Source organism: Ammospiza caudacuta, chromosome 4, assembly GCF_027887145.1.
Source record: "Ammospiza caudacuta isolate bAmmCau1 chromosome 4, bAmmCau1.pri, whole genome shotgun sequence".
Taxonomy (NCBI): Eukaryota; Metazoa; Chordata; class Aves; order Passeriformes; family Passerellidae; genus Ammospiza; species Ammospiza caudacuta.
The window spans coordinates 50,042,122-50,061,576 of NC_080596.1; the positions used below are offsets into that span (position 1 = coordinate 50,042,122).

Here is a 19,455-nt window from a genome sequence, read left to right on the forward strand (position 1 = left end):
CATCCCGGCGTCCGGAGCGGGAGCGCCACACCCCCTTCGCCGCAGCCGCGCAGCCGATGGCAGCGTCCTCTCCCGCCGCCACCGTGGGCTCGGAGCTGCCGCCGGAGCCGGGCGGCAGCGGGGGCCCCGGCGAGGGGGCGGACGAAGAGCGGGAGCTGCTGCTGGCGCGACTGGTGCCCGCGAGCCGCCTGAAGGAAGCGGTGGGCGCGTCCCTGGCGTCGCTGTGCCTCGGCCCCTTCGGCGGAGCCCAGCGCCTCGGGACCCTCGTGGACTGCCTGGTGCTGAACTACCGCCTGCGGCAGGGGCCGGGCCGGGGCCGGGAGCGCGGGGCCGAGGGGCCGCTGCGCTGCTGCGGCTGCGGGAGGTTCCTGGGCGAGCCGGTGACCGTCCCGTGCGGGCACACCTATTGCCGCCGCTGCCTCCGCAGGGAGCTGCGGGCCCGCTGCCGCCGCTGCCGGGACTGGCTGCTGCCGGCGGGGGGCACCAGCACGGCCGCGGCCCCGCCGCGCACCAGCGTCGTCCTCAACCGGCTGGCGGAGAAGTGGTTCCCGGGCGAGTGCGAGAGGGCGAGGGCCGGGACTCGGCTGGAGGAGCTGCTGAACCAGGGCCGCTTCCGAGAGGCGCTGGGCGCCGTCAACCAGGCTCTGCGAGCAGGTAAGGCTGTGGGGAGCGCTCCTTTCCTGCGCCCGTGCCGCCCGCCGGAGCCGCGCGGGCTCCGCCGCTGCCGCCCGTGTTCCGGCGGGACCGGGACGGGCTGGCAGCCCGGGGCGGCAGGCTGGTGGGGCTGCGGGTGCGGGGGAGTCGGTGGATGTGCCCTTATGCCCGAATGCGGGACCGCCAGCGACCGACACGGGCCGGTGAAGAGCGTCCGAAGTTTTCTCGAGTTTGAAGGGATTCGAGGAAGCTCTCCACTGGGAGAGCGGAGGGGAGTGCGGCTGCCCGGCGCTTGGTAGAGCGCCCAGGCCGGTAGTGGGGTACACCTGCTTGTGCTGACTCCGGAGGCGTGGGGAGCGTCCCGCACGGGCTCCATCGTGTCTCCTCCCGCACGTTCCTGCTGGACTTGTTTACAGAGAGGCTGTGGGCTCTGCTTCGTTTCGTGTGGGGTAATCGCTGCGCGCGGGCAAAGAGAAATTCCGCTGGTGTATTTAACCTTGTTTCCTGAGAGAGAGACCTATTTTCAGTCTTAAGTGTCACCAAGACAATTCCCAGCAGGCCGGGCCGAGTTGCATAAGCAGACAGGCACGGAGGGGGACAGGTTGTGTAATGGCAGTGACATCATGGGTGGGTGTGGTTGGAGTTTTATATAGTGTTGAAGAGGGTCCAAAGAGGGGAGGTAGAGGCACGCTACCTTTTGGGCTGTCCTGTATCCCTCGCAATATATGTGTCTGGCTGGTACCATGGACTCTTCAGATACACTCAATTTTTCAAAGTTTACTCCTTGTAGAGAGAGTCATATTTGTGTGATTGATACACCTACCTGGATCCAGTGAGAGATTCCTTTGTTGTTTTAATTTGACTGGATTTTAACACCTGGTGACATGGGAGGTTCTGTTATGAATTGTACCAGGATTTTTTTTTTTCTGTTCAGTAATTCAGAAATTAATATTTTTACAAACGAAGTGTATTACGTTTATACAGTTGTCTGTAGTGGAGGAAAAAAAACCAAAAGCTTGCATAAGTCTAATCCTTCCAGTCTGTTCTGGGGACATACATTAGGTCTCGTTCCAGAATAAACTGTTCTCAATGTAGGTGGGATTAAGTCGAAGATCTATTCTATATGCGTTCTGGCAACCTAATTTTCAGGGGTTCAGTTTTGGCTATCAATTCTGCTTTATTTGCCAGGGTATTTCCAAAGTGTAGGATACAGGATGGATTTTAAATCTTGAAACTGTAAGATGCAGACTTCTTTCTGAAGTACAGCTTTGACTCCTACAGGTCACAAAGAAATCTCAGTAGCTTTCAGGATAAAACTGAATCCAGTATGGATCACATATGTTTACAGGGCTCCTGTTTCATGTTTTAACACTGCTTTAAAAGAATAAAAGAGTAAAATAATTACACAGTTTTTGTTAATCTTTTGTGTTAATCTTTCTTTTATGGATTTAGGAATATTATTTAACTATTTATGGGGAAAGAACTTTGATTATTCTTTATGTGAATCTACATCTTCAATTTTGGCTTCAAAATGGGTATAAAATTTGAGTATACTTACCAGTTGTGATGCTTATTCAAAATTTTATTATTCAAATTCAGTATATGTGCTAGAATTAAATGCTAGAAGCTCAGTTTAAGGTCCATTGTATAATTCTTTCCTGTGTCTCCAATCTCGAGAATTATCAATATTCTGGAAAAGATACTGAAAAAGTTTTAAAGTCAGAGTGCAGACGTACATTAAACATGCATTTAGAAGTGTGGATTCACAACTACAAATTGAAGATGATTCCAGGCCAACAGATAAATTAATAGCTGCTGGTATACTTTCCATCTTCCTTCAGACCATGATTTTTGAGAACCCTTAGAGATGGAAAAGATGTAGCATAAAAAATGTATTAATGTTTAAAGTCATTCATGTTCTGTTTCAGCGCTTCTTTACTGCTGCTTCATCTGTTTCTTTTTAATGCACGTAGTTAAAAAGTTGTGATAAACATAAGTCTGATATCCTATATAAGTCATTGATGCTAAACCTCTGCTCAAATGGCATCTTTTCATAACTTCTGTTTCTGAAACATTGGAAAGAGTCATATTTGCTATTGTGCAAAAGTGACTTTAAAAAACCATAAGGAATGGTAACATTCATATAGTTAGTATATTCCTTGCAGGAGTTGAAATGAAGTAACTTAGTTAAAGGAGATGTCTTGAATTAAAATACAAGCACAGCTTGGCCGTAATCAAGTGTCCTGAAACACACCGCGAAAGGGCTGAATTTGGTCTGAATCTCACTCATTCCTTCTGGAGTGGACATCAGGAGATCTGTTGAGCAATCAGTCTCCTGTTTAAGCAAAACAAATACTGTGATCAGAGCAGTTTGCTTAAGGTTTTGTACAGCTGGATCATGAAAATCTACAGGCTGACAATTCCACAGCCTCTCTGGGTGACCTGCTCAAAGGTTAATTATCCTCATAGTGGGAAATCTTTTCCTTATATTAGGTCTGAACTGCCATTGTTTTGGTTTATAACCATTGTCTCTTTTGTTTTTTCACTGCGTACTTCAGTAGAGTCTTCTAGGTAACCCACTTTTGGATTCTGTAAAGCTGTTGTGCTCTTCCAATGCTTTCAGGAATTACTTTCTGCTAAATAAGCCCAGTTCTTTTGGCTGTTTCTTAAGCGTTGTGTGTTCCAGCTCTGATTATTAGGGTAGCCCTGTCGTACCATGTTAAAAAATACTGTGTCCAAAAGTATTTCTACGCAGTGTTTTTGATGTGCATGTCTTCTGTTTTGAAGAATTTGGCGTATTAAGAACCATATAAAAAGCATGCAGAATCAGATTAGAGGTGGTCCATTTATTAGTATGTGTATACTTACAGTAAGAGCAGATGCTTTGGAAGTAATATAAAACTCAAGAATGCACATTGAATGTGTTCTTTTGTGTACACCTTTGTATAGTTTCCTACTAATGTAATAATAACAGTTGGTACAGCTCTATGCTGCAAATACTTGGTGCATTTTTTTTTGTTAAAATAATTTGTCTTTGGGATGCTAGAAGTGAATGATTTCTGTATTTACAATATATTTGGTCACTGAAATATCAAGAGAAGTTCAAGAACTAGTTATGTTTCTGCTGTCCTTGGGCCAAAGATGAAAAATTAGTTTGCATCCTCTCTTTAGTTGAAAAACATTAAAATACTTGCTGAAACATAGCAAAATTGTTTTTTCATTGTAACAAAGCCTAGAAATTAAATTGTGGCTAAAAAATGGATCTATAAATTTAGATAAAACCAGAAAATTGTTTAGGTTGTAAAAGACCTCTCAGATCATTAAGTCCAACCACTAGTCCAGCAGTGCTGAGTCTATCACTAGACCATGTCCCTAAGTGCCAAATCTACATATCTTTTAAATCCCAGCAGGGATGGTGTCTCCACCACTGCTGTGGCAGTCTGTTCCCGTGCTCCACAGCCCGTTCAGTGAAAAACAATTCCCTGTACCCATACTAAACCTCCCTTGGCACTATTTCCTCTCATTATGTTGCTTGTGACCCGGGAGAAGAGACAGCCAACCCCCCACAACTATCTACAGCCTCTTTTCAGGTAATTGTAAAGAGTGATAGGGTCCCACATGAGCCTGCTTTTCTCCAGGCTAAACTCAACCTTTCTTCATCAGCTTGTATGGCTCTCCAGAGCCTTCACCAGCTCCACTGCCCTTCCCCGGACTCACTCCAGCACCTCCATGTCCTTCTTATAGTGAGGAGCCCAGAACTGGACACAGAATTCAAGGCATGTCCTCATCAGTGCTGAGCACAGGGGGACAATCACTGTCCTGATCCTGCTGGCCTCACTAATCCTTATACAGGCCAGGATGTCTTTGGCTTTCTTGGCCACCTGAGCACACACTGGTTCATATTCAGCTGCTGTCAAACAGCATTCCCAGGGCTTTTGCCACTGAGCAGCTTTCCAGCCGCTTTTACCCCAGCCTGTAGCGCAGCTGGGGCTTGTTGTGATCAGAGTGCAGGACCTGGCACTTGGCCTTGCTGAACCTCATACCAATAGCTTTGGCCCATTGATTGAGTGTGCCCAGATCCCCCTGCAGAAGCTTCCTGCCCTCCAGCAGGTCAGCACTCCCTCCCATCTGTGTTATTTGTGAACTTTTAGTACACTTGATCCCCTTGTCTAGATCGTGGATGAAAGTATTTAAAGGACTGGCCCCAATACTAAGCCTTGAGGAACACTACTAGTAATCATCTACTTTTGGTCTTCTGAATGAATATTCAGACCCAGTTTGTCATATCTATTGATCATTCAATGACTGTTTGTATGTTCAGCAGCAGAGTTGGGATCTCAGCTAAACTTTGTTTTGTACTAGTTCAGTTAGAATCATGCTTTTTTCTCTTGGAAAAAAAAGTGGGTAAAGTGCTCACCCGCTGTAGACTTGAACTCACATTTTTATCTTTGAACTAGCCCTCATTTTCCCTCTAGGAAAAAAGGCTCGGAGTTCCTCAGGTCATGTTCTGCACTTGAAAGTCTGAAACAGATGAGCTTCCTCTGATTCTGTGCAAATAGGCAGCTTATCAGAGAACAAAGACCTGCACTTACTGTTGCCTCTGAACAAAGGAGTGTGATTTGCTACCAGCTCTGTTGGACACCGAAGAGTCAAATACAACACGAAAAGCTGTCTGAAGAGTTTAATCTGAGCTCTCACCTTGCTAGGCTACAGCAGTCACAAAGCGCAGCCACAGGAAATCAGAGTTGTTCTGCTCACAGAATTAGTGTTTTACTCAGACAAAGAGAGTTTACCAGACTTCGGTTAAAACAACCATTTTATTATGTCAAATGAGAAAATGAAACAAACCGCATTTGGCAATATTTATGTTTGAGGGAGAACGGTCGACTCAAAAGAAAGACTAATCAGGAAGACACTCTTGTTTCAGCTAAATGAATTCTTCTCTGATTTTCTTAGCCCTTGTTTTTACTTTAGGATCTTTTCACATGTAGCATTGTGAATCTAAATACAAAGCAGTGTGTTGTAGTCTATGGGAACGTTGACCGGGATGCCTTCTAACTGTACAACAGGCTAATGTTGGAAATTTATGAGAACTTACACTAGAACAAACTAAGAATATTAAATTGAAATGATAGCCTTCAAGAAAGCCTTTTTTGAAACAAACTAAACGAACTATTTTATTTTAGTGTTGTTTACAGCAGACCAACCTTTGACTAGTTTATCTCATTCAATGAAAACCAGGTCTATTTTAAAAAACTGTTAAGATCAAAACAGTGTTCTGGCATTTTTCCAAGCAGCAACTGCAATTAGTTGTGTTACAAAACCATGGTTTTAGTGGCAAGGAGATGGGTGTCCTTCCCATTTAGAGGTTGCTGTACTGAAAGTGCAAAGTGCTATAAGTTGGACATGGGACATGGGAACTTGTCCTTACTTGACACATTCTGCTTTTTTCCCACTCTAGAAGTTTCACTAGTACAGCTGCTTTCAACAGGGCTGCCAGCTGGTGCTAAAGGCTTTCTGGAATTGGCTGTTTTATCACATAGTGATAAGGCCTGGTTCTGGTACCTCCCAGACAGATGCCACTGTGAAAGTGGCATCTCCAGCCATAGTCAGAAGGGGTCAGGCACTATAAAAACAAATTGCTGTCTGCAGAAAAAACTTGGGTATTTGAAAGCAAACTTTGTAATGCTTAAGCTTTTAATACAAGTGTGGTGAATTCCCAGGTTTCTGTGGTTTTGATTGGATATATTGTGAAGATAAAGTTTACTTAGTCCTCAATTTTTGTTGTCCCAGCAGTACTGAGCAGTGCTTTGTGAGCCTCTCTGTTCAATATTTGAAAATAAATTTTCTTGATGCTGCAAGATTCATCAGGATCCAAAATTTCTTCCTTAGCTTACAAGACATGAACTGGGAATGACTGCTACTTTTATTAGCCAAACACTAGGGAGTGAGGGAGAAGTACTCCATTAATTTTGGAAGTATTGTACAAGAAATTGTAATTATGACATATCACTATGAAAGCAAATTTAATTAAAAATTACAAAATTCTGATTTTTAAAAGATTTTACCTAATTTCTGTCTGCAGATTCCAGTGACTTGATGCTAAGAATTTACAGAGCTGAGTCATATGTTGGCCTCCAAGAATATAAAACAGCCATAGAAGATCTAAATTTTGTTATTTCCAAAATGCCAAATTGGCCAGAGGTAAGCTGGTATAAACTCATCGTTTTTCAGTATTGTGTTTGTAAAATTATTAACTTCCAGATTGTGATTGCATTGATTTAAAAACCTAAGCCAGCTGCTTTAAATGTTGTCTCTTAAGACATGCAAAATGCTAAACGTCATCTTTAAAATAGTTAACTTGTATGAGACAGGCTCCTGATGAGTAGGGCAGGTTAGGGCTGGTTGGCTAATACACTGAGTTGGAATAGTTCATGGTGATGTAACCTGTAACAGCTGGGCTTTGGGGCTTGTTTTGTTTAGTTGTTAATTTTTGTTAACAGAGGGACACTTTGCTGTTTTAGGTTGAAAAGTTTATCTTCAAAAAGCCTAAATAAACTCAGTGGGAACTGAGCTTTACAAGTAATACGGGCAGCTGTGGAGTCTGTGGTCTTCAGAATGCTTGTTGTTGCACTGTCTTAACTCTGAACTCAGCAGGAGCAGCATGATCTTGCCACACAAGGGGAGATAACTGCAGCTGTGTTGTCTTCCCCTGTCTTCAGCAATTCCTTGGCTACTGCAAATTCATGCAGCCTCCTGCTTTTCACTTCTCAGTGGTGACAGTACTGTCTACTTTTTTCTGTATGTTTGGAAAGAAGTGTCACTTCACTTAAGTGAGCTTGGTTAGATGGATGGATTCCTGTAACAATCCTTAACCTCTGTAGGAAAATAAACTGTCTGTAAGAGGAGGACTAGCAAACTTCCCTTCTTCAGAATTCATCTAAAAGCAAAGTGCCCAACTCAATCAAAGAGGATGTGTGTCCTCATCTGATAGTCTTGTTGAACAGATGTTATTGTTCATACTGTCAGTCATTCTGTAGAAGCTGCATTCTGGGCTTTGGTAGAGTAGTTTTTGATTGTTTTGTTTTGTTGAGGGGTTTTTGTTTGGTTTGTTTATTTGTTTTTAAGTTTAGTTTCTGGTCCATTATCCAAATTCCTATATACAAATAGATATATTGTCTTAACTTTTTTTTTATACCTGTTGGTTCTATCTAACTTTTTCTATTACTGTCAGTGCAACTTTTAAAAGCTGAGATAAGTTCTTAGTTCCAATGTCATCTACTTTTGAGTAGGCTCCACAAAATCCGGTAGTCTTTCCTCCCTGTTTTTTTCTTTCAAGGAAAACAATACACAGGTGTTGTTTTTTTTTTTTTTTCCCCTAGCTGGTGCCTAGTGTTCAAGCATAAAATATAGTTGGAAAAAGCAATTAATTCTGAGAGTGCATTGTTTTGTTATAAGAATATAGGTTGAGATGTATGTAAGAGGTGAACAGTTGTGTGGATTGTTTTATTTGCATTCACCGTTCTGAAAGGTGGAACCATCAGGCTTTTAATGAAAGATAGGGCAAAAAACATTCTGTAAGCTGTTGTGTGAGGTTATGTAATAATTTGCATCTCCTGTCCTTCTTCTTCCTCTCCAAAGGCTCACAGAAGACGGAAATTAAGGGCTGTGAATTCAGCACTAGAGAGGTTTTTAACCCTTTATGTATGACAAAACAAGTTAACTGGAAGAAGACTCGCACCATCCTATCCCATGACTCTTTTCAAACACTGTAATGGATGTGAGTTAGACAAGGGATATGGATCACACACTGTGCACAGCTCAAATTTGTTACAGCTGCATTCTTTCTGTCATGGCAGGTTCTAATTCTAACATTGTTCCAATGCCTATAAGATCAATACTGCAGTTCTCCCTGTTCTCTACAAATGTCTTTGTGGTATCTGTTTCTCAGGTCTACTTTCAGAAAGGAAAAGTTCTGCAAGACTCTGGCTTTGTAGGAGATGCCTTACAACTATTTCTACAGTGCTTAGCCCTTGATGAGGACTTTCTTCCAGCCAAGCTAAAAGTAGAAAAGGTAATTTTATTTATGATACTGGATTCTCATCTCTGATTTGACTCCTTTATGAAACTCTCATTATGATAGACTTTGTGCATCTAATATCTTCATTACATACAGGAAACATTCAGGCAGATTCCTTTTAAGATATTTCTTAAATCATACTACATCAAAGACTTAGTCCCAATGTACATGTTTTACATACATCTTGAAAAGTACGTATGCATTGGAAGTTACTAAGTGAATATGTAGAAAACTGGAAAGCAGGCAACAAGTCACATTTTTCAAGTCGAAACCCTCTGTGCCTGGAGCACAAGAGTTTTTTCTGTGATAATAAAAATTTATATTGAAAAGCTGCATAATAATGAATTGATAATGTCTAATTATGTTTGACTTGTAGTAGAAAAGATTTCTTGATAAATTTCTTTTCTAGCAATGTAGCTGTGTAGGTTTCTGTTTGTTTTCAACTCTGCCAGTTACTGCTTGAATAAAGATCTGTTCGTGAGAAAAACTTCATGCAGATTACCTTCTTAGTTTTTGATACGTAAATTTATAACAAAGGTATGTCTGGATTCTTTTTCATTGTTATTAACATTGAGCTGGTTTTTTTCTAGATATTGTGTGATGTTTTGTCACCAGAGAAGTTAGGTGAGAGTCTGAAGGAATCTGCTTGGAATTCAGCCCATATTAGAAATAAACCTTTTATACTTGGTTCTGAGGTGACTGCATCTTACTGCAACTTACAACTTTGTCCTCCACAGGTAACAAAATCTCTACAGTAATTCTGTCTTTGACTGATCTATATACATCAGATGTACTGATACTTTGATTTGTCACACTTTCCAGTGTAAATACTATTTTTGTGTAATTGGCTAAATTGGAGGAAAAGAAGCAGGGTTTAGAAGTAATGTATTTTCATTTGTAGTGTTACAACTCCTCATTCTACTTCACTAGAATGAGTAATAAATACAGTATTAGAAGGTACTGAAGTTTGATATTGGGGACTTCAAAAAAGAGAAATACAATTTTTCTATGCTTTTTAAGCAGATGAAATACAATTTTTGTTTTGTTTGAAGTGGGTGAAGATTTTTGAATTGTTAATGCTAAGCAAATTTGAATACTGTGTTAACTTAGAAATTTTTCTAGTTAACTAATAGGTACCCACTAACTGTGAATACCAGTTTTGCTTATATATCTTTGCACAATCATGTCTCACATACTTAGATTAGTGTCACTCTTAGAATATAGTTTGGTTCATCTTATTGTTACAGAGTTTAGGAGGATCGGATGTACTGGAGCCTGTGAGTGGAGGCTTAAATCGTGCACAGTCTGCCCATGCTCTTAACTCGACAAAAGACCTTGCCAAGGAAGATGGCTTAAAGAGAGTGTCTTCTGAACCCCTTCTCTCTGGCCAAGGAAAAGGTGCTTTGTTAAAAAGAAAGCTTTCCTTTTCAGAACAGGATACAGTTGTATGTGAAGATGGAAGAAACAAACACAAAAAGCAAGGAGGTAAACAGTCACTTACTGCACTTACTGTGAAATTTAAAGTATTTAGTGCTTCGTGCCTTTGTTTGAAGCATCTTGTCCTCTTTTTCCTTAGAAAGTACAAAAAGGGACATGACACTGGCTTTTGGAACAATCCCAGGAGATTTGATTGATGTATCAGATTTTGAGTGCTCTCTATGTATGAGGTAAGATTTTTGTCCCTGATTCAATATTGGTTACAGATGCTTGGCTGCATATCTGTTACATGTACAAACTGAGGTACTTGTAAATTGTTATGAGTTCTGATATCAGTCAATAATTTGCAGCTTTTCCCTATCCCTGCACTTAAATGTGTATTTAAATGTCACCTGCTACAATGCTATATACTGTAGGACTATTTTAATCAAGCTGCCCTTTTAGTTAAACTTCGCAGTGTTAACTGGTCACCATCAAAGGACAGGATCTTTTGTGGTTAAATGTTAGGGGTTCTTCAGTCAATAAAACTTATTTTGGGAAGGTTAATGTTTAGAAGCATAGCCTTGTATTGTGAACCTTGTATTTGTCTGGGAGACATAGATGCTTCAGAATGTTAGTCCACTTAAATGTAGATGATGTGTTTGAAAACTCTTACTTAATAATCTTGATTTTCAGAACAAATACCATAAAACATATGGTGTATACTAAACTATTCATAGTTATGCTATTAATATGTAATATTGCTGTTAAAACAACCCAGTTTCTCCAAGAATCACATAATTTTGTGTATTCTGAATCTCTATGTAGGGAGACCAAAATCTTTGTATATTGGGCTAAATATTTAGTTACGTAGAGTTCTGGAATGTGTCCAACTTCATCAGAAAACAAAACAGTGAGTGTTGCAGTAAATGGAAACAATCTGCAGTATAGAGGAAAAAGTAGAATAAGGAGACTTGGGACTAATTGTTTCTTTACTTTGTTAGAGTATAACTAGTCTTAAAAATACAAGAGATTAATCACTGACATTTTTAGAAAAATGCACACTGGCCATGACATCTAACTTGTGGTAATTTTGTTTCAGGCTATTCTTTGAGCCAGTAACAACCCCTTGTGGACATACTTTTTGCAAAGGTTGTTTGGAACGGTGTTTAGATCATGCTCCACAGTGTCCACTCTGTAAGGAGAGCTTGAAAGAGGTATTGTTTCTCAGTAAAGCTCACAAATACTGTATAATTTTAAAGGCTGTTTCACTTGAACCCAACAACTTAGATTTGCTTGGGCTGTGGATTACTGCTAGAATGGAAAAGGGTCTCAGGGTCTTAAAGGTTTTATGTCTCTGTGACTGTTTACTTAAGTGGTGTAATTCAATCCTACATATTTGTAAGCTTTGATATCTATTCAGTTAAACTTCTCTGGGATTTCTCTACACTTTTTTTATTGGTATTGCTGTATATTCTGGAAAATCAGTTCTGTCTGTGGTAAGCATAGAGATACAAACTGAGTTAGACATTTAAATTGTCAGACACTAAGAACTTACACAGAGAATCTAATTTTCAAATATTATAGTTAGGTTTTAATTAATGAAGTATAAAAACTTCAGAGCTGTAAGTTTTCATGAGTTTTGTCACATTTCATAGATGATATTTTTATTAAAAAAGCTGCATTTTCTCAAGCCTTTTGTTAAGATACATGAAAAGATTTTTTTTTAATTGTTTACAGTACCTTGCAAGCAGAAAATACAGTATCACAGAACTGCTGGAAGAATTAATAATGAAATATTTATCTGATGAATTATTTGAGAGAAAAAGAATTCATGCTGAAGAAACTGCAGAACACTCCAAGTAAGCTTCTTGTCTTGAAAAACTTGAGAAATTAGTCTGGAAATCCTTTTTAGAAATGTTTTATTATTTATATAGTGTTTATTTGTGGTATATTATGGGCTCAGGGAGTATGAAGCTTGTCCAGGTCCCTCTGGATATCATCCCATCGTTCAGTTGTGTCAACCACAGCACTCAGCTTGGGGTCATGAGCAAATTTGCTGAGGGTGCAGTGAGTCCCTTTGTCTGTGTCATTGATGAAGACATTAAACAGTGCTGGTGCCAATATGGACTCCTGAGGGACCCTGCTGGTCACTGCAACTCTGACCCATTGGTCTCTACCCTCTGGGTGCAACCTCCAACCCTAATTATGCATTTAACAGCCCACCCATCAAATTCATCTCTCTCCAGTTTGGAGAGGACATTGAGGAGGAAGCTCTTTACAGAATTCCAGATAAAATGACATCTGTAGCCCTTCCCTTGTAACTCCATCATAGAAGGTCACTAGGTTGGTCAGGCCAGGTTGGACAAAGCTCTGAGTAACCTGATCTAGGGGAAGGTGTCCTTGCCCACGGCAGAGGGGTTGGAAGTAGGTGATCTCTAAGGTCCCTTCCAACCTAGGCTGTTCTATGATTCTGTGAAACATGTTTCCCCTTCCATTCCTCTTTCAGCATGCACTGTCAGGGAGCTTTGGTTTCAGCTTTGCTGCTGTTAATGAAATTGTTTTCGATTGACTGCAGAGTCTCAGAAACTTGAATTTCTTGCAAAGCAATTCATGATAGACATTAATCTTACACAGATAGATGTAATTAAAGAAATGTTCAAGATTTTTAGTTAACATAAACATGGTTAATTTTTAGTTAACATAAACATGTTTATCTCACAGTGAGTTCTTCAAATATACATACAGCATCATGTACTGTAGATGTGAATGTTGGAAAACTATTTAACACAACAGCTCATGCAAATTATTTAACAGAATCCATCCAGTAGATTTACACTTTATATTCTGGAAGGCATTAAAATTAAATACCCAGTAATGTTTTAATGATAACTTGATTGTACTTACTATCAACTATACATACTTGATAAAATAGGATTTAAAAATACTTTGTTTTTCAGTTATGCTGCCTGAGGCATATTGCAAGGTGCAAATTATACACTGGATTGCATCTTATGATCTGGAGTCCCTCCTAGAAGATAATCTAAATAGTGACCTAGCTACCATGCAGTTACTAGTACATCTTTTTACTTACAGGAAAACTGTGTCTCTGAGGGCTTAATTGCTTTTATAGCTCACACTAAAGCAAAAATGAAAAAGTAGCTGACACCTCCAGCCCAAAACAGAGCCCTCCATTCACTGACTAGGTACTCACTACCTAGATAACACTGAGTCTTACTGTCCACAATGTATACAAATCAGTACACAGGTATTCAGCCACTGTTACTGGCATGTGGGTTTATCATTCACGAAAGTTTCTACAACATATTTTGACTTTGAAAAGAATGCTTTATGACCTCAGACATAGCAGGCATACTGGACAAAATGTATTGTCTTGGCATAGCTCAGTGTTCAGATTTTGAAGGTGTATATTTCTTTTTATGTTCTCTTGAAGCTTGACCAAGAATGTTCCAATGTTTGTTTGCACTATGGCATATCCTACTGTGCCTTGCCCCCTACATGTATTTGAGCCAAGATACCGACTCATGATTCGCAGGAGTATGGAAACTGGAACTAAACAGTTTGGGATGTGCATAAGTGATTCTCAAAATGGGTATGTTTACAACATGAGTCTAAGCTTCCATCTCTTTTGTCATTTTAATTACAAAAAGCATCTTTTCACAAGTGTGTAATTGCATTACTGACAAGGTCTCTCTTTAGTTTTGCAGATTATGGTTGCATGCTGCAAATTAGGAACGTTCATTTTCTGCCTGATGGACGGTCTGTTGTTGATACAATTGGTGGAAAGAGGTTTAGAGTTTTACGGAGAGGGATGAAAGATGGTTATTGCACTGCAGACATTGAATATTTGGAAGATGTTAAGGTATCCAGAATGATGTCTGAATACTTACTAGTATTAATATATCAAGATTTTTGCTTGATTTGTTCTTGAAAGCTTTCTTGCAAATTTTTGCATCATTAGAAACTAGCTTAATTTTTTTATTCCTATAAAACAAATAAGAAAACCATAGTTTTTTTTTCAACAATAGTTTGAAGCTGTAACTTTAAAAAATATCACAATACTTCTTTTCCATTTAGTCAATGGTAATCAAGGTTATGAAGAACACCAGAAGTGTATCTAAACATAGTTGAAATTGAGTGTTTTTTGATTTTAGCTTAAACCCCTTAATTGTTTCTATATCACTAATCATACTTTCATAACTTTCCTCCTACAGGTTGCTGATGAAGAACTAAAGAAATTGAGAGAGCTTCACAATTTCGTGTACAATCAGGCCTGCAGTTGGTTCCAAAACTTAAGAAACAAATTTCGCACTCAAATTCTTCAGCACTTTGGACCAATGCCTGACAGGGAGGAAAATATACAGGTGGGACACCATTTAATATTCATTATTAGATGCTTATTTCTAAAAATAAAAGCCCTATTACCAACTGCTAAGTATTAAAGAAAAACTTTTTTCTCCAGCTTCAAAGACAATAAGGCTTGGCCCTTGTTTTTCTTACAATGAGCAACAAAAAGCAATTCTGCTGCTGGTCAGCAGTTTCTCCAGGAATGGATGATATGGTGATGTGGAAATAAAACCAGTAAACTGAAAACACATTAAGTTCCAGTAACAGTTAAACTGTTAGTATGTGAAAGTTGTTAGAATTCAAAGTGAAAAAGCTCTCTCTTTTCTCCCTATGAAAGTAAAGAAACTGAATCTGCCACGTGCAGGCAGATAGCTTTTGTCAGAGGTAATCACAAATAACATGTTCCTCCTTTCTGAGCTAATGCCATAAACTGCTGCAGCTGCTAGCATTTGACACGTTTCTTAAGAAACTAGCTGCAGCAATCTATCTTGATAGTTATTATAAACAATTAATGAAGGTGAGATCCTGAGGGAGTGGAGACTGTAAAAAAATAACATTTAAAAATACGTAAGATTTGCTTTCCAAAGCGGAGTTTGATGTCAATTGGGATCTTAGGGGAGCTTGTCCCTCACCCATCTGCTGCGTACTCGTATGAAACTATATTAACCTGTTGTGTTCAGTGGAGATGGAGAGACAGCACAACATGGAAGTTCATGTGCCAAAGGGAGCTTAATGGCATGCACAGCTCTTACCCAGGTTATTCAGAACACTCCGTGTTGGAACCTGATTGGCTCAGGTTTGGTTACCACCCTGCTCAGTGGCCAACAGCTCCTGCTTACATTCTCATCAGAAATTGTCTGGCACACACTCTGTAGCCTGATCCCTCCTCTCAGTGCCCTCTCTAGGCTTACCTGGTTAAAGTCAGGAGTCTGTGAGGCTCACAGTCCAGCTCTTCATCATCACAGTTCCCCCTTTCTGTTTTCAGAATATAAAAGCCATGTTTATTATCCCTCTGCAGGATCCTTTGCAGAAGGGACAGCAAACACGGTACAAGGAGAATGAAATTCTTCACTAAACTTGACAAGCCTCATCTTTCTAGCTATTGGTGTACCTTACCAAAATTTTATGATCATGTCTAGGAGTTATCAAAGGCACAATTTTACTGGGTGGTATGCCACAGGCTAATTATTTATAACTTACAATTCGAACGTGACAAACCAACTTAAAAACTATCAGAGGTAGCATTTCCTTTTGGTAGTAATGGCCTTAAAGTGTCCAACTCTTTAGGTCCTGGTGAAGTCACAGGTGAGTTGTCATTCCAAAAGTTTAGGTTTTTACCTAGCTGGTGCAGAGGGTTGTTCTGGCACTGTTGTGTGGTGTCTGCTGTGGGGCCCTCAGGGAGGTGCTGTGGTTGCAGTCCCGAGCAGAGCAGGTCCCACACACGGAGCAGGTACCCCGCCAATACCGGCGTCTCTGTACATACCTGTGTACCCATGCCTCCAAGGGATGAGGTCTTAAGGGCTTTCCCCTTTGTTAGTGATGAGGTCCTGTACCTAAACCTTAGGTTTAGGTAACTTGGACATCATTAGAGGACTGTAATGATAAGAAATGATTTAACATGACAGGGTTTTGGGAGTTTTGCAATATTGTTAGATGGTTTAAAGTGTACAGGGCTTTGGCCACCCTGTTCTGTGGGATCTCAGCACATTAACCTGTCTGCGGGGGACTGTAGATGTTGTAGAGGCCAGTGCATGAGGTCAGCAGGGATTTTTAGGACAATTTAAAAAACATAGATTTAAAACAGCATACTAGGAAAGAGGAATACCTGTGCAAAACCAGAATAATTAGCAGGGTAGCAATACTATGGATGTGTACCTGAGATTTATAATAGGACACAAATGTATCAGCTGTGTGGTAATGGCTGCAGGTGAGGAAATGTTATCTGGGGGTGTACCACTACCAGTAACAATTTTGCAGATCATTTGATATATGTAATAGTTTCTGCAGTGGTAGGACCTCTGCTGAAGAGAACTAAGTCCAGTTCAAGGCCTGACATCTAATGGTTGCTGTTGGTAATTAAACTACAGGAAAAAGTCACAGTTTTAACTGCTTAGAAGAAACTAAGTAAGTAGTCCTGCTCTGTTTAGAAGGTAGTGAGAAAGGGAGTGGAACTGGGAGGTGACAGAGAAGTCCATCAAATAAAGGTAATTACAGTGAAAACATTAGGCTTCAAGAATAGTCAAGCCTTAAGAATAGCATGACAAGTGTTAGATTTAATTTTTATCAGAGATATTTGTCATTGGGTGGCTATCCTTAGCCATCTTTTCCCAGGAATTCATGAGCTTCCTGTGTTGTCTTAAAAATACTTGCTTTCTAAAGCTTAGTTTAAGTGTACTTACTTGACTTCTCAGTTTAAGAGAAGAGATCCTTTCAGCACTCTTTTAATCTCATTGATCTGGAATTCTCTAGTTAGTATCAAACTTTAAAGTAGTCTTGGTCATTGATGACTTTGTCTTTTGATATCTTTATTGTAGTCAACTATATGACATTGGTTATTGGTAACCAGCTTATGTTTTATTTCTAGGCAATGCCCAATGGTCCTGCTTGGTGTTGGTGGCTTCTAGCTGTTCTCCCAGTAGACCCCAGATACCAGCTGTCAGTTCTCTCCATGATGTCTTTAAAAGACCGTCTGATAAAAATCCAACATATCCTCACCTATTTTTCTAGAGACCAGTCCAAGTGACTAACCGCCTGGGTCTTCCTGAAAAGTTACTCTGTTCTGGTTGTAGTAGCAGCTGGAATTTTTGCTGCCTTTGCACATCTAGCACTGGTTTGAGAAGTGTAATGGAGCTGTTTTTTCTCTCCACCTTCCTGGCTTCCTGAACCCCATGGTTCATTGGATGCACACTTTCTTCAACTATGAGAGAAGACCACTGACTATTGCACAAAGTCAATCCAGCTAGATACGTTTTTCACGTTATCTACATTAAAATTTGCACTATGTAGAAAAGAACCTTTTTGAGACTTGATCATTTTAGGAATTGACTTTTCTAAGCTGTGGAAGTGCAGGACTTAAGGCTGACAGTCCAAGTTTACAACATTGAGGAAGTAATAAAGGTTTTGCAAATGTTTGCCTCAAACAACTGTTTTTTTGCTGTTTGCACAAATATTTGAAATATAGTATTGAATGTCAGAGTTGGATATTACTACTCTTGTTTAACTAACTTGACCATGAATATGGCACAGATTTTTTCTAAGTTATCTTGTAAATGTATGCATCACAAAACAGGTGACACGAACTGTATGCTGAACTGAGAGCCAACTTTAAGGAACAAATGCAGAAAAACAGGTACTTCTGTCTAAAAATACTTAAACTGTGAATATGGTTTACATACCTAGGCCTGTACATTTTAAAGAGGAAACTGAAATCTAAATGCTAGTACCAGTTACATTTCTACTGGGCTTTTCAGGCTGTTCTTCCAGAGCACACACTTAGTTTGTAGAGCTTAGAAGAAGAAGTGTCAAGTGTGCGTGTGTCTATCAGGGATTGTGCATCCAGGAGTCAAAAGCTTAAAGTTTTATTTGAACTTTTTAAGTTGGTGCAAATGTGAGTTCTATGCCTTATTCATATAAATAGTAGAGCACACTGCAGTGGCAAGGTTAGCATCATGCTGCCAATAGGTACTTTTTGTAATTAAAGGTTTGCATATTTGTGAATATGTCTGATACTGGCTTTCTTGTATGTAAATCATTTGTAAAATATTTCTTAAATCTTGCTTTTGCTAATATATTTAATTTTCAATAAAAGCTAAAAGTTTGTAATATTTTTAACTTTGTCAGAAACTTAAAATCTCTTTGCTTTTCCATATGCTTCTATTTTGGGATCTTGAGTAAATCCAGAAGCTGCCGTTTAACCTACATTAAGGTTGTGAGCACTTCATGACATAACAGGTATGTTCATAATCTGTTTCTGATTATAGTACCTGTCTCAGACTGAATATTGGTCAGACAGGTTTTTCCTGGTGTCCTGCTTTTATTTCTACTTTGTTTAAATCACGTATGAAGCTGGCATTTTACAAAACTTCAAAGTTGTAGGGAACTGTCCTTGCAGAGCAGTGAGGTGTTTCACTCACTTGCTAGTCAGATACTCTGGCCTTGTTCTCTTCTGGAGTTCAAGGCTGGAGATATTACAGGCAGCCTGAAATCTGCTGGGTCATCTTCCAGTATCAGTTTCTAGCTAGGGTAAATTTCCTCTTTAGGGTATGACTAAAGTCCTGGTTGAATATTTGGAAAGCTTTATTTTCCTAAGAAGGGGAATCCTCTATTTTTCCATTTCTGTATGCTATACCCTTAGAAGTGTAATCTTTGTATCACCCACCATGATCTTCTTAAGAATGCAGGTGGCAGGATTTTTTTTCCTTGGCAGTCTAAAAAGTTCCTGTAGGCAAGCCTGAAATACCCAAATAAACTAATGCTAATTTTTTTTTTTCATTCTTGTCAAGAGCTTGAGTTGGAAATTGAGTATTCCCTAGTCTGCTGAAAGATGTGGCTTTTAAGTGTCTTTATAAGCTCCCATGACTTCTTAATACAGTAAAAATTCAATTGTCAATTGGGTTGCACTGCCCTGTGCATGAAGGAGTTTTAGTTCTGGAATTGTATAAACTATGTAAGGCAAACTTTATTGAAGAAAAACAACTACAATACAAAAAAGCAAATTTACTGCATTTAACAAATGTGGCATTAAGGCTAATGATAAGTAACCAATCTTCAGTAACCATTCCACTGATGTGATTATTATAGGTGCTCTTGGGAATGATAGAAAATTGAGATTGGAGATGAAAGATTTTTAAGAGGTTTCTCAAATTGGAATTTTTAAGTGAATATTTTATACCAGATGGTGTCATTTTGTGCAGTTACAGTGGGGCAGAACAACAAAC

The 19,455-nt window shown here is 39.7% G+C and overlaps 1 protein-coding gene across 1 annotated transcript; it reads left to right on the forward strand.

Annotated features, from left to right (window-relative positions):
• Positions 1 to 56: 56 nt before the first annotated feature.
• LONRF1 (LON peptidase N-terminal domain and ring finger 1) lies at positions 57 to 18,349 on the forward strand. The gene is made up of 12 exons (XM_058803579.1): positions 57 to 654; positions 6,740 to 6,858; positions 8,606 to 8,728; positions 9,325 to 9,471; positions 9,982 to 10,219; positions 10,311 to 10,401; positions 11,253 to 11,367; positions 11,891 to 12,012; positions 13,605 to 13,763; positions 13,871 to 14,033; positions 14,386 to 14,535; positions 17,103 to 18,349. The coding sequence occupies exons 1-12, from the start codon at positions 57 to 59 to the stop codon at positions 17,259 to 17,261; spliced, it is 2,184 nt and encodes a 727-aa protein (XP_058659562.1). The 3' UTR covers positions 17,262 to 18,349.
• Positions 18,350 to 19,455: the final 1,106 nt, after the last annotated feature.

Coding starts and splice junctions, on each gene's coding strand:
- LONRF1 (XM_058803579.1), top strand. CDS start 57: ATGGCAGCGTCCTCTCCCGCCGCCACCGTGGGCTCGGAGCTGCCGCCG. Junction 10,402..11,252: donor GAGTGCTCTCTATGTATGAG/GTAAGATTTTTG, acceptor ATTTTGTTTCAG/GCTATTCTTTGAGCCAGTAA. Junction 11,368..11,890: donor GTAAGGAGAGCTTGAAAGAG/GTATTGTTTCTC, acceptor AATTGTTTACAG/TACCTTGCAAGCAGAAAATA.